Source organism: Scyliorhinus torazame, chromosome 14, assembly GCF_047496885.1.
Source record: "Scyliorhinus torazame isolate Kashiwa2021f chromosome 14, sScyTor2.1, whole genome shotgun sequence".
Taxonomy (NCBI): Eukaryota; Metazoa; Chordata; class Chondrichthyes; order Carcharhiniformes; family Scyliorhinidae; genus Scyliorhinus; species Scyliorhinus torazame.
Genome location: NC_092720.1, coordinates 127238396 through 127251842, shown reverse-complemented (window position 1 = coordinate 127251842; position 13447 = coordinate 127238396). Strand labels below are relative to the sequence as shown.

The 13447-nt window shown below is 50.6% G+C and overlaps 1 protein-coding gene across 5 annotated transcripts in view; it reads right to left on the bottom strand.

Annotated features, from left to right (window-relative positions):
- The window catches only part of pask (PAS domain containing serine/threonine kinase), a 103032-nt gene extending 94162 nt beyond the window's left edge, over positions 1-8870 (bottom strand). For 2 of the 5 annotated variants that reach the window (XM_072474852.1, XM_072474853.1), the window contains exons 1-3: positions 8720-8863; positions 7444-7515; positions 439-700 (exon numbers count right to left, since the gene is read on the bottom strand). In XM_072474852.1, coding sequence (XP_072330953.1) covers positions 439-700; positions 7444-7503 — 322 coding nt within the window. In that variant the 5' untranslated portion in view covers positions 7504-7515; positions 8720-8863. Of the gene's footprint in view, positions 1-438; positions 701-7443; positions 7516-8719 lie in introns of all 5 variants that reach the window. The other 3 variants (XM_072474856.1, XM_072474854.1, XM_072474855.1) reach the window with 3 other exon arrangements.
- Between the last annotated feature and the right edge of the window lie 4577 nt (positions 8871-13447).

Genomic DNA, 13447 nt, shown 5'->3' with positions numbered 1-13447 from the left:
TGCTTGGAATACTGCAGGTATGGTGATCTAATAAGGGGGGATAGCGATTTCTCAGCACTACTTCAGAATCTGACTTCGAGGTTGATTAAAGCTCAGCATAGTTTTACAGTGCATATATTATAAAATTGTTAAATTACAAGTGTGCTGACTTCTGAAGTTAAATGGCAAAACCATCAGACTCTGGGTTATGGAGAGAAAATCATACAAATATAAATGTATTTTCAAACTTTGCTGTGAAGTTCAAAATTGAATTCTAATAAATTACCTGAATTTACAAACAACTGTACAGTTCTACAATATAATCCTGCAGTGCTGTGCACATTTATTAACTGATCAATCTGCATTTCAATTATTTTCAATTTATTGCAAACTGCAATTAAATTTGTGTGTTCCTAAACAGAGAGATCTTCCTACACACTCAACACAAGTAAAACCCACCTGTAAAAGACTCCAGGTTCCAATAAGTGCCTGGAGCTACCTTTCGGAGCGCAGGCTTTGTTATCCGGGGAAATGTTTTGCTGAGGTCGAATGAATCGTTTAACTTCTTTTCAAGGCCAAACAGAGCTGCCCTTGTCCTCTTACCGTTCCCCAAACTGTCACATGGAGATAAAGCTCTGTATCTGCTATCCAAGGAGCCCAGGAGTTGTGACTCCATCTTTAGCACTGGCACTTTTACAGTAAATGCTATGTAATCATTCACCTAAAAGTACGAATAAAGGGCAGTCAGAACAAATAATAGAAATACAACACTGTATACAAAGTTTTGGGCATTATTCCAAGTCAGCTAAACCGAATAATTAGCTGGCAACGAAAGGGCAAAGAAAAGAGATGAAATTTTTCCAACTTGAAAAAATTGCTCATGTATTTTCCTCAAAAAGAACAGAAATATTGGAAACTGTTCGTACAACTGCAAGAACTGAACAAAACTAAATTAATCTTCCTGATCAGGTGTCCACATACACCCTGATGGAAAATCCTTTGTCAACCATTGGCACAAAACTTTCAGAGGTGAGCCACCAGCAAAAATAGAACTTGTGCTCTGGCACATCTTTGTTGAATAGGCATCATCAAAACTTTAGAAAATATGTACAACTGTTCAGATGAACAATGATAAACAATGATAACTTTGGACTTCAACGTACCCTGAAAGATTTCAGCTCTGTTGTAGCAACAGTAAAGGATTAGCTTTAGGGAAGGAAGCGGAATGACAGCAGACCAGCCACGTGAGGAATAATTTAACCTGTTAATGTGCATCTCTTAAAAGTGAAAATAAACCCAACTCTTGAATTCGATCTGCCTATTAATAAACTCTCCACCATTTCTTACAATTAACATTTCAGACTGTCTCCTATTGATTTTTCCCTCTTCCTAAAATCTCACTGTTGGCAAAAGTTTAACTTCAGGCTCCAGTCTTTCCTTTTACCTCCTGTGTATAACAAAATAAAATGCTCCCAGCCACAGCCTACAGGAAGAAAAAATGCTCATGAGATAAAACAGCATTAAGCCACTGAAAGATGCAAATAGATGGAACATTTCTCAATATCCTAACATCAAATCAAACCATTTTTCCATTCCTACCTCTTGCTCCCTTCATCCTGAAGCATTATAAAGCAGTATGAGATGCCACAGGAAATAGCAGCCCTCTGCCCTTGCCAAGTGGCCAGTCATCATATATGAACTAACATTTTACATGGCTGCTTTTTGACCATAGCAGATTCATCAATCTGCACAACTAAGTTGCCACACATATTTGTAGTGCAGCCAGTGTAGCTCATGAGAAAGCAAAATCCTGACTCAATTTTGTTCTCAATGTTCAAGGACACTGACATTAATTAACAGCACTGCTACTAATACCCCAAGATTGGCCAACTCATCACAGACTGGTGATTAAACAAGGGACAACTTGGTCTGTGGTCCTCATATTCCAGCTGTTTTATTTAGAAACTGAACTATTGTTGGAGATAAAATCAAGTCAAATGGGTATTAATGTTTCCAGCATATTATGGAAATGACAATTAACACTAGGTCATCACCTATTTTAACGAGACTGATAGATTTTTGTAAACCAAAGACATTAAAAGGATATGGGCTAAAGGCAGGTGTATGGAGTCATATTTTTGAAAATTAATTTATGTGAGGTAGCTGCCCTTGAGTAGGTGGCGGTGAGCTGTATTCTTGAACTGTTGTAGTCCCTGACATGTAGGTACACCCACAGTACTGGAAGGGAAGGAGTTCCAGGATTTTGATGTAGCAACATTGAAGGAACGGCAGTATATTTCACATCGAGATGGTGAGTGACTTGGAGGAGAACTTGCAGGTGGTGGTGTTCCCAGGTATTTACAGCCCTCGTCCTTCTAGGCGGTAGCAGTTATACGTGTTTTGGAATGCGCTGCCCGAGGGGCCTGGGCACGTTAATGCATTGCATGTTGTAGGCTGTACACACGACTGCCACTGTTCATTGCTGATGGAGGAAGTGAATGTTTGTGGGTGGGGTACTAATCACTGAATCCCTACTGTGGACAAGGAGGCCATTTGGCCCATTGCGTCCGCACCGACCCTCTGAAAGCCCACTCCCCACCCTATTCCTGCAACCTACATGCTTTGTACACTATGGAGCAATTTAGCATGGCCAACCTACCTAACCTGCACATCTTTGGACTGTGGGAGGAAACCGGAGCACTCGGAGGAAGTCCATGCAGACACAAGGAAAAAGTGCAAACTCCACAGTCATCCAAAGCTGCAGAATTGAACCTGGGTCCCTGGCAGTGATGTCCTAGAATTGAAACGACTGACCTCCAACCACCACAAACATTTTCCTTTTGTGGTATTACGGTACCCGATAGGCTAAAGCACCATTGGTGGAAACTGTATGCTTTCTATTGGCTAGAGTGTATAATAGCTCCGCCCTGATAGGCGGGGTATAAGAACCCGTGCCGACCCAGCAGCCCTCATTCTGTACCCGAGCTGCTGGGGAAACATCTAGCTTATTAAAGCCTTCAGTTGGACTACAACCTCGCTTTAGTGGTCATTGATCGTGCATCAATTTAATAAGCTAGAATTTTAAGAAGAAAGGATGGAGCTTCGAATCAAGCCGGAGTGTCTGCAACTTAGCCCTACGCGGCGAACTCAGCGGCAATCTTTAAGCACTGGCTGGCGTGTTTTAAAGGGTATCTCGAGACGGCCGAAAACGCACCCACGGGAGAGCAGAAACTGCACGTCCTGCACTCAAGGGTGAGCACGGAGATTTACACCCTCATCGAGGAAGCGGAAGGCTTCGATGCAGCAATTGAGCTGCTAAAAGGACACTATATTCGCCCGGTAAACCAGGTCTACGCCCAGCACCTGCTTGCAACAAGGCGACAAACCCCTGGGGAAATCGCTGGAGGAATTCTACCGCGCACTCCTGGTGCTGGGAAGAAGCTGCGGCTGCCTGCACTTTTCGGCGAGCAACCTCACGCAACTCTTAGTCCGGGACGCTTTCGTGGCAGGTATGCTTTCGTCACAAATCCGCCACCGCCTGTCAGAGAAGGACACCCTGGGTCTCAGGGGGGCACAGGCCCTTGCAGGTTCCCTGGACGTGGCCTCCAGGAACGCCCGCGCCTACGTTCCCGACCGCGCGGCAGCCCACTGGGCAGCATGGAACCCCGCCACGGCCGACCCCGAGACTTTGCCTGTTCCCCCACAGACCTGCGCTGCAAGGCGGCCTGGCAACCCCGAGGTGCCCTGCTGCTACTTTTGCGGGCAGGCCAAGCACCCCCGCCAGCGCTGCCCGGCCCACATATCCACCTGCAAGGGATGCGGCAAAAAGGGCCATTTCCTGGGGGTATGTCAGGCCCGAGCAGTGGCCGCGGGCTCCAGCGGCGAATGCGGAACGCAACCACAAACTTCTCCATGGGCCCAGTGCAGGCAGCAGTCGCCGCCACCTCCATATCCCCGGGCCACGTGCGGACCCCATCTTGTTCCGCGGACGCCATGTTGGAGGGATGAGCGCCGCCATTTTGTGCACCCCCGATCATGTGCAACCAATGGGAGACGCCATCTTGGATGAACCCCCAGCTCGGCCGACCACACACTGCCCGAACAGAACTCTCAACTACTGCGATTGGCCTCAGTGACTCTGGATCAGTCTCGACCTCGAACACTCCCAACCGCTACGACAACCGTTTTCATCAACGGGCACGAGACATCCTGCCTAATCGACTCTGGGAGCACGGAGAGCTTCATTCACCCCGACACGGTAAGGCGCTGTTCCTTCCTCATCCACCCTGTTAATCAAAAAGTCTCACTGGCCTCCGGTTCCCACACAGTGGATATAAAGGGGTTTTGTGTAGCAAACCTCACAGTCCAGGGAAGGGAGTTCAAAAATTTAATTCTCTACGTCCTTCCCCACCTCTGCGCGACGATACTCCTGGGTTTAGACTTCCAGTGTAATCTTCAAAGTCTGACCTTTCAATTCGGCGGCCCTATACCCCTCCCTTACTGTCTGCGGCCTCGCGACCCTTAAGGTTGACCCGCCTTCCCTGTTTGCGAACCTCATCCCGGATTTCAAACCTGTCTCCACCAGGAGCAGACGCGACAGTGCCCAGGAGCGGATCTTTATTAGGTCAGACGTCCAAAGGCTACTGAGGGAAGGGGTCATTGAAGCCAGTAACAGCCCCTGGAGAGCTCAAGTAGTGGTGGTGAAGACCGGGGAGAAGCATAGGATGGTCATCGACTACAGTCAGACCAACAGGTTTACGCAGCTGGACGCGTACCCTCTCCCCCGCATATCCGACCTGGTAAACAGGATTGTGAATTATAATGTCTTCTCCAAGGTGGACCTCAAGTCCGCCTGCCACCAGCTCCCCATCCGCACGAGTGACCGCAAATACAATGCCTTCGAGGCAGACTTGCGGCTCTATCACTTCTTAAGGGTTCCCTTTGGTGTCACCAACGGGGTCTCGGTCTTCCAGCGCGAGATGGACCGAATGGTTGACCGGTACGGTTTACGGGCAACATTCCCGTATCTCGATAATGTCACCATCTGCGGCCACGACCAGCAGGTCCACGACACCAACCTCCGAAAATTTCTCCAGACCGCTAAAATCCTTAACCTAACATGGATAAATGGGTGTTTAGAACCGACCATCTAGCCATTCTCGGCTACGTAGTGCGAAATGGAGTTATAGGCCCCGACCTTGAACGCATGCGCCCCCTTATGGAGTTCTCCCTCCCTCACTGCTCCAAGGCCCTGAAATGCTGCCTAGGGTTTTTTAGCTACTACGCCCAGTGGGTCTCCAACTATGCAGACAAGGTCCGTACCCTGATCCAATCCACAGCTTTTCCCCTGTTGATAGAGGCCCGCCAGGCCTTCAGCCGCATCAAAGCAGACATTGCAAAGGCCACAATGCACGCCATCGACGAGTCCCTCCCCTTCCAGGTCGAGAGCGATGCGTCCGACGTAGCTCTGGCGGCCACCCTCAACCAAGCGGGTAGACCCGTGGCCTTCTTCTCCCGTACCCTCCATGCTTCTGAAATCCGCCACTCCTCAGTCGAAAAGGAGTCCCAGGCCATAGTAGAAGCCGTGCGACATTGGAGGCATTACCTGGCCGGCAGGAGATTCACTCTCCTCACTGACCAAAGGTCGGTCACTTTCATGTTCAATAATGCACAGCGGGGCAAGATAAAAAACGACAAGATCTTGCGGTGGAGGATCGAACTCTCCACCCACAACTACGAGATCTTGTATCGTCCCGGGAAGCTAAACAAGCCTCCTGATGCCCTGTCCCGCGGCACATGTGCCACCGCACAAGTGGACCGCCTCCGAGCCCTCCATGAGGATCTCGGCCACCCGGGGGTCACTCGCTTTTTCCATTTTGTCAAGACCCGGAACCTGCCCTACTCCATCGAGGTGGTCAGGACTGCCACCAGGGACTGCCAAATCTGGGCGGAGTGCAAACCGCACTTCTACCGGCCAGAGAGAGCGCACCTGATAAAGGCTTCCCTTCCCTTTGAACGCCTCAGCATGTCACTTCAAAGGCCACCTCCCCTCCACCGACCGCAACACGTACTTCCTGAACGTGATTGACGAGTACTCCCGGTTCCCACTCGCCATTCCCTGCCCCGACATGGAGGCCACACTTGGAGTATAGTGTTCAATTCTGGTCGCCACACTACCAGAAGGATGTGGAGGCTTTAGAGAGGGTGCAGAAGAGATTTACCAGAATGTTGCCTGGTATGGAGGGCATTAGCTATGAGGAGCAGTTGAATAAACTCGGTTTGTTCTCACTGGAACGAAGGAGGTTGAGGGGAGACCTGATAGAGGTCTACAAAATTATGAGGGGTATAGACAGAGTGGATAGTCAGAGGCTTTTCCCCAGGGTAGAGGGGTCAATTACTAGGGGGCATAGGTTTAAGGTGAGAGGGGCAAGGTTTAGAGTAGATGTACGAGGCAAGTTTTTTTACGCAGAGGGTAGTGGGTGCCTGGAACTCGCTACCGGAGGAGGTGGTGGAAGCAGGGACGATAGTGACATTTAAGGGGCATCTTGACAAATACATGAATAGGATGGGAATAGAGGGATACGGACCCAGGAAGTGTAGAGGATTGTAGTTTAGTCGGGCAGCATGGTCGGCACGGGCTTGGAGGGCCTAAGGGCCTGTTCCTGTGCTGTACATTTCTTTGTTGTTCTATGACTGCCACCACCGTCCATAGCATCTTTGCACTGTTCAGGTTCCCCGCTTACATACACAGTGGTAGGGGGTCCTCCTTTATGTGCGACGAACTGCGTCAATTCCTGCTCAGCAAGGGCATCGCCTCGAGCAGGACGACATGTTACAACCCCCGGGGTAACGGACAGGTAGAGAGGGAGAACAGAACGGTCTGGAAGACCATCCTACTGGCCCTATGGTCCAGGAACCTCCCAGTCTCCCGCTGGCAAGAAGTCCTCCCGGATGCCCTCCACTCCCTCACTACTCTGTACGACCCCCAATCAGACACCTCACGAACGTCTCCTTGTCTTCCCTTGGGAGTCCTCCTCTGGGACCTCGCTCCCGGCCTGGCTGGCAGCACCCGGACCCATCCTGCTCCGAAAACACGTGCTGGCGCACAAGTCGGACCCATTGGTCAAGAGGGTCCACCTGCTCCATGCTAATCCCCAGTACGCCTACGTGGCGTACCCCGACAGCCGACAAGATATGGTCTCCCTACGGGACCTGGCGCCACCAGTCCCACCCTCCCCTCCACCGCAGCACCTTACAGAAGGATCGGTCCTTCCACCGCACCCGTCTAGGCCCTTCCACCGCACCCGTCTAGGCCCACCCACCCATCCACCAACGCCCCCCGCAGGCGCTCCCTTCCCAGGTCAGCCATTTTCCCCACCAGCGCGCCTAGGGGTGACGAAACTGCCATGGAGATCGAAGCCACGCTCCCGGAGTCACAGACGCCCGAGCCTCCACCGGACTCACCACTGAGGCTCCGACGATCACAGAGGACGACCTTGGCCCCCGATCGACTGATTGCTTCATTTTAACTGTAATCTGTAAATATATACCATCAAATGAACATAGCTACCAGACTTGTAAATAGTTACTAAACACTGTACGGAGGTATTACGGTACCTCCATAACTAATTATACCATGTTGTTATGTTTTGTAGTTTCTGGCCACCACCCCTGCCGGACTCTTTTTTTTAAAACAGGGGGGTGAATGTGGTATTATAGGTATTACGGTACCTGAAAGGCTAAAGCACCATTGGTGGAAACTGTATGCTTTCTATTGGCTAGAGTGTACAATAGCTCCTCCCTGATAGGCGGGGTATAAGAACCCGTGCCACCCCAGCAGCCCTCATTCTGTACCTGAGCTGCTGGGGAAACATCTAGCTTATTAAAGTCTTCAGTTGGACTACAACCTCGCTTTAGTGGTCATTGATCGTGCATCACCTTTGTGCCAGGTTTTCCCCCAATTCCCATTGACTTCAGTTTTGAGGAGTTACCTCCAATTACCAATTCCAATACCTCCTGTAAAGAAGTAAGGAGATTAATGGCCCTGACAGAACCCAAACTGAGCATCAGTGAGCAGGTTATTGCTAAGCAGGCACTTGACAGCACTGTTGATGACCCCTGCCATCACTTTACTGATGATTGAGAGTAGACCGATGGAACAGTAATTGGCCATTTTGAATTTGTCCCGTTTCTTGTGCACAGGACATACCCAGGCAATTTTCCACATTGTCGGGTAAATGCCAGTGTTGCAGCAGTACTAGCACAGCTTGGCTAGGGGGAACAGCAAGCTCTGAAGCACAAGCTTACTATTGTTGGAATATTGTCAGGGCCCACAGCCTTTGCAGGATCCAGTGCCTTCAGCCTGTCCTGACATCGACTGGCATCTGTAACAAAAACAGAAAATGCTGGACAATCTCAGCAGGTCTGACAGCATCTGTGGAGAGAGAAGGGAGCTCACGTTTCGAGCCTAGATGAGTCTCAGTGGCCAAGGGAGCATTTCCAGGGTAGGAAAGTGTCCAGGGAAGTGGAGGGGGCACCAGTCTAGAGGTGGGTTAATCAACACAGACACCAGAGGTGGGGATGGGAGAGCTCAGACCGGTGGGGAGCTGGGGCTGGTAAAGTTCCCACTCCTCCCCTCTGTTACAGAGGCAGGCTGGAGCCCTGACCCAGTTTTTCAGTGAAGCCTCTGGCTGCCCATCCGGCCGGGGGGGGGGGGGGGGTCCTCCCGGTACCGGCCTACCTGGCCCCGCTGCCGTTACTCCCTCCTCGGGGCCGCCATCTTCTCCAGCTCAGGGCCCGCTGCCGTTACTCCCTCCTCGGGGCCGCCATCTTCTCCAGCTCAGGGCCCGCGCCGCGCCGCCAAATTCCAACTCAAACCATCGGCGCCGCGCCTGACTGACGGCCGCGCCGACCAATCACAGGTTGAGCGTGCGGCCCGCGGCGCCTTGGCCCAATGGGCCGCTCCTGGAGGCTGGGCGGGGCGGGGCTGAGCGGTTTCCTTGGAGACGGTCGCGCGGTGCCGGTTACCATGAGAGCGCAAGGAGGGCAGTCAAAGGCCACCTGTGCTAGGAACCTCTGAATGTGTCTGTCTGCTGCTCGCCTCTCATCATTAACACAGACTCTGATCCACCTTCCCAAGGTACATGTCCTCCCCACACTGAATGCCATCTGCCACAGTTTGGTCCACTCACTTCCAAACATCAATATTCATAGAATTTACAGTGCTGGAGTGCTGTAGTGGCTAGTGGCGCTGAGGACCCTGGTTCAAATCCCGGCTCTGGGTCACTGTCTGTGTGGAGTTTGCACATTCTCCCCGTGTCCATGGGTTTCACCCCCACAACCCAAAGATGTGCAGGTTACGTGGATTGGCCACACTAAATTGCCCCTTAATTGGAAAAAAATAATTGGGTACTCTTAAATTTATTTTTTTAAATAATTTACAGTGCAGAAGGAGGCCATTCAGCCCATCAAGCCTGCACTGGCTCTCGGAAAGAGTACCCTACTTAAGCCCACGCCTTCTCCCTATCCCCGTAACCCAGTAACCCCAACTAACCTTTTTGGACACGAAGGGCAATTTATCATGGTCAATCTACCTAACCTGCACATCTTTGGACTGTGGAAGGAAACCAGAGCACCCGGAGGAAACCCACACAGACATGGGGAGAGCGTGAAGACTCCGCACAGACAGGGGAGAGCATGCAGACTCCACACAGACAGTGACCCAAGTCTGGAATCGAAACTGGGACCCTGGAGCTGTGAAGCAACTGTGTTAACCATTGTGCTACTTTAGCAACGTTCTGCTCCCAGATATACTACTTACTGTGTTACTTAGTGCGGTCAACAAACTTATGTTTCTTTATTCTAAGTCATTTGTTATAAAATACAAAAACAGTATGACAACAGTAAATCAATACAAGAAAACACCAAGCCATGCTAAAAATTAGTGTCCAACGGTTAGGTGGGGTTACAGGGTTAGAGAGGAGGGTGGGAGAGCAGGCCTAGGTAGAATTATTATTTTTTTTAAAAAAATATTTTATTGAAAATTTTTGGCCAACCATCACAGTACATTGTGTATCCTTTACACAGTAATATAACAATATAAATAACAATGGCCAGTTTTATAAACAAATAAATAATATATAAACAAAAACAAAACTAAATGGCAACTGCCTTGTCCCAGATAAATATTCTCCAAAAATATGTTTTAACAGTCCAATATACAATTATCTATAACAACAACCTATACATATTATACTTATATATTAACATCCCTGAGAATCCCTCTGGTCCCTCCCCCCCCCCCCCCCCCCCCCCCCCCCGGGCTGCTGCTGCTGTCTTCTTCTTTTCCATTCCCTCTATCTTTCTGTGAGGTATTCGACGAACGGTTGCCACCGCCTGGTGAACCCTTGAGCCGATCCCCTTAGGACGAACTTCATCCGTTACAGCTTTATAAACCCTGCCATGTCATTTATCCAGGTCTCCACACCCGGGGGCTTGGCTTCCTTCCACATCAACAGTATCCTGCGCCGGGCTACTAGGGACGCAAAGGCCAAAACATCAGCCTCTTTCGCCTCCTGCACTCCCGGCTCTTCTGCAACACCGAATATAGCCAACCCCCAGCTTGGTTCGACCTGGACCCCCACCACCTTCGAAAGCACCTTTGTCACCCCCACCCAAAACCCCTGTAGTGCCGGACATGACCAGAACATGTGGGTGTGATTCGCTGGGCTTCTCGAGCATCTCGCACACCTATCCTCTACTCCAAAAAATTTACTGAGCCGTGCTCCAGTCATATGCGCCCTGTGTAACACCTTAAATTGTATCAGGCTTAACCTGGCACACGAGGACGATGAGTTTACCCTACTTAGGGCATCAGCCCACAGCCCCTCCTCAATCTCCTCCCCCAGCTCTTCTTCCCATTTCCCTTTCAGCTCGTCTACCATAATCTCCCCCTCGTCTCTCATCTCCCTATATATGTCTGACACCTTACCGTCCCCGACCCATGTCTTTGAGATCACTCTGTCCTGCACCTCCTGTGTCGGGAGCTGCGGGAATTCCCTCACCTGTTGCCTCGCAAAAGCCCTCAGTTGCATATACCGAAATGCATTCCCTTGGGGCAACCCATATTTTTCGGTCAGCGCTCCCAGACTCGCAAACGTCCCATCTACAAACAGATCTCTCAATTGTGTTACTCCTGCTCTTTGCCATGTTCCAAATCCCCCATCCATTCTCCCCGGAGCAAACCTATGATTATTTCTTATCGGGGACCACACCGAGGCTCCCGTCTTTCCCCTATGCCGTCTCCATTGCCCCCAAATTTTCAGAGTAGCCACCACCACCGGGCTTGTGGTGTATTTCTTCGGTGAGAACGGCAACGGCGCCGTCACCATGGCTTGTAGGCAAGTCCCCCTACAGGACGCCTTCTCCAATCTCTTCCACGCCGCTCCCTCCTCTTCTCCCATCCACTTACATACCATTGAGATGTTGGCGGCCCAATAATACTCACTTAGGCTCGGTAGTGCCAGCCCCCCCCTATCACTGCTACGCTGTAAGAATCCCTTCCTCACTCTCGGGGTCTTCCCGGCCCACACAAAACCCATGATGCTCTTTTCAATCCTTTTAAAAAAAGCCTTCGTGATCACCACCGGGAGGCACTGAAACACAAAGAGGAATCTCGGGAGGACCACCATCTTAACCGCCTGCACCCTCCCTGCCAGTGACAGGGATACCATATCCCATCTCTTAAAATCCTCCTCCATTTGTTCCACCAACCGCGTTAAATTTAACCTATGCAATGTGCCCCAATTCTTGGCTATCTGGATCCCCAGGTAACGAAAGTCCCCTGTTACCTTCCTCAACGGTAGGTCCTCTATTTCTCTACTCTGCTCCCCTGGATGCACCACAAACAACTCACTTTTCCCCATGTTCAATTTATACCCTGAAAAATCCCCAAACTCCCCAAGTATCCGCATTATTTCTGGCATCCCCTCCGCCGGGTCTGCCACGTATAGTAGCAAATCGTCCGCATACAAAGATACCCGGTGTTCTTCTCCTCCTCTAAGTACTCCCCTCCACTTCTTGGAACCCCTCAACGCTATAGCCAGGGGCTCAATCGCCAGTGCAAACAATAATGGGGACAGAGGGCATCCCTGCCTTGTCCCTCTATGGAGCCGAAAATATGCAGATCCCCGTCCATTCGTGACCACGCTCGCCATCGGGGCCCTATACAACAGCTGCACCCATCTAACATACCCCTCTCCAAAACCAAATCTCCTCAACACCTCCCACAAATATTCCCACTCCACTCTATCAAATGCTTTCTCGGCATCCATCGCCACTACTATCTCCGTTTCCCCCTCTGGTGGGGCCATCATCATTACCCCTAACAGCCTCCGTATATTCGTGTTTAGCTGTCTCCCCTTCACAAACCCAGTTTGGTCCTCGTGGACCACCCCCGGGACACATTCCTCTATTCTCATTGCCATTACCTTGGCCAGGATCTTGGCATCTACATTTAGGAGGGAAATAGGTCTATAGGACCCGCATTGTAGCGGGTCCTTTTCCTTCTTTAAGAGAAGCAATATCGTTGCTTCAGACATAGTCGGGGGCAGTTGTCCCCTTTCCTTTCCCTCATTAAAGGTCCTCGTCAATACCGGGGCGAGCAAGTCCACATATTTTCTATAGAATTCGACTGGGAATCCATCCGGTCCCGGGGCCTTTCCCGCCTGCATGCTCCTAATTCCTTTCACCACTTCTTCTACCTCGATCTGTGCTCCCAGTCCCACCCTTTCCTGCTCTTCCACCTTGGGAAATTCCAGCCGATCCAAGAAGCCCATCATTCTCTCCCTCCCATCCGGGGGTTGAGCTTCATATAATTTTTTATAAAATGTCTTGAACACTCCATTCACTCTCTCCGCTCCCCGCTCCATCTCTCCTTCCTCATCCCTCACTCCCCCTATTTCCCTCGCTGCTCCCCTTTTCCTCAATTGGTGTGCCAGCAACCTGCTCGCCTTCTCCCCATATTCGAACTGTACACCCTGTGCCTTCCTCCATTGTGCCTCTGCAGTGCCCGTAGTCAGCAAGTCAAATTCGACATGTAGCCTTTGCCTTTCCCTGTACAGTCCCTCCTCCGGTGCTTCCGCATATTGTCTGTCCACCCTCAAAAGTTCTTGCAGCAACCGCTCCCGTTCCTTACTCTCCTGCTCCCCTTTATATGCCCTTATTGATATCAGCTCCCCTCTAACCACTGCCTTCAACGCCTCCCATACCACTCCCACCTGGACCTCCCCATTATCATTGAGTTCCAAGTACTTTTCAATGCACCCCCTCACCCTTAGACACACCCCCTCATCTGCCATTAGTCCCATGTCCATTCTCCAGGGTGGGCGCCCTCCTGTTTCCTCCCCTATCTCCAAGTCTACCCAGTGTGGAGCGTGATCCGAAATGGCTATAGCCGTATACTCCGTTC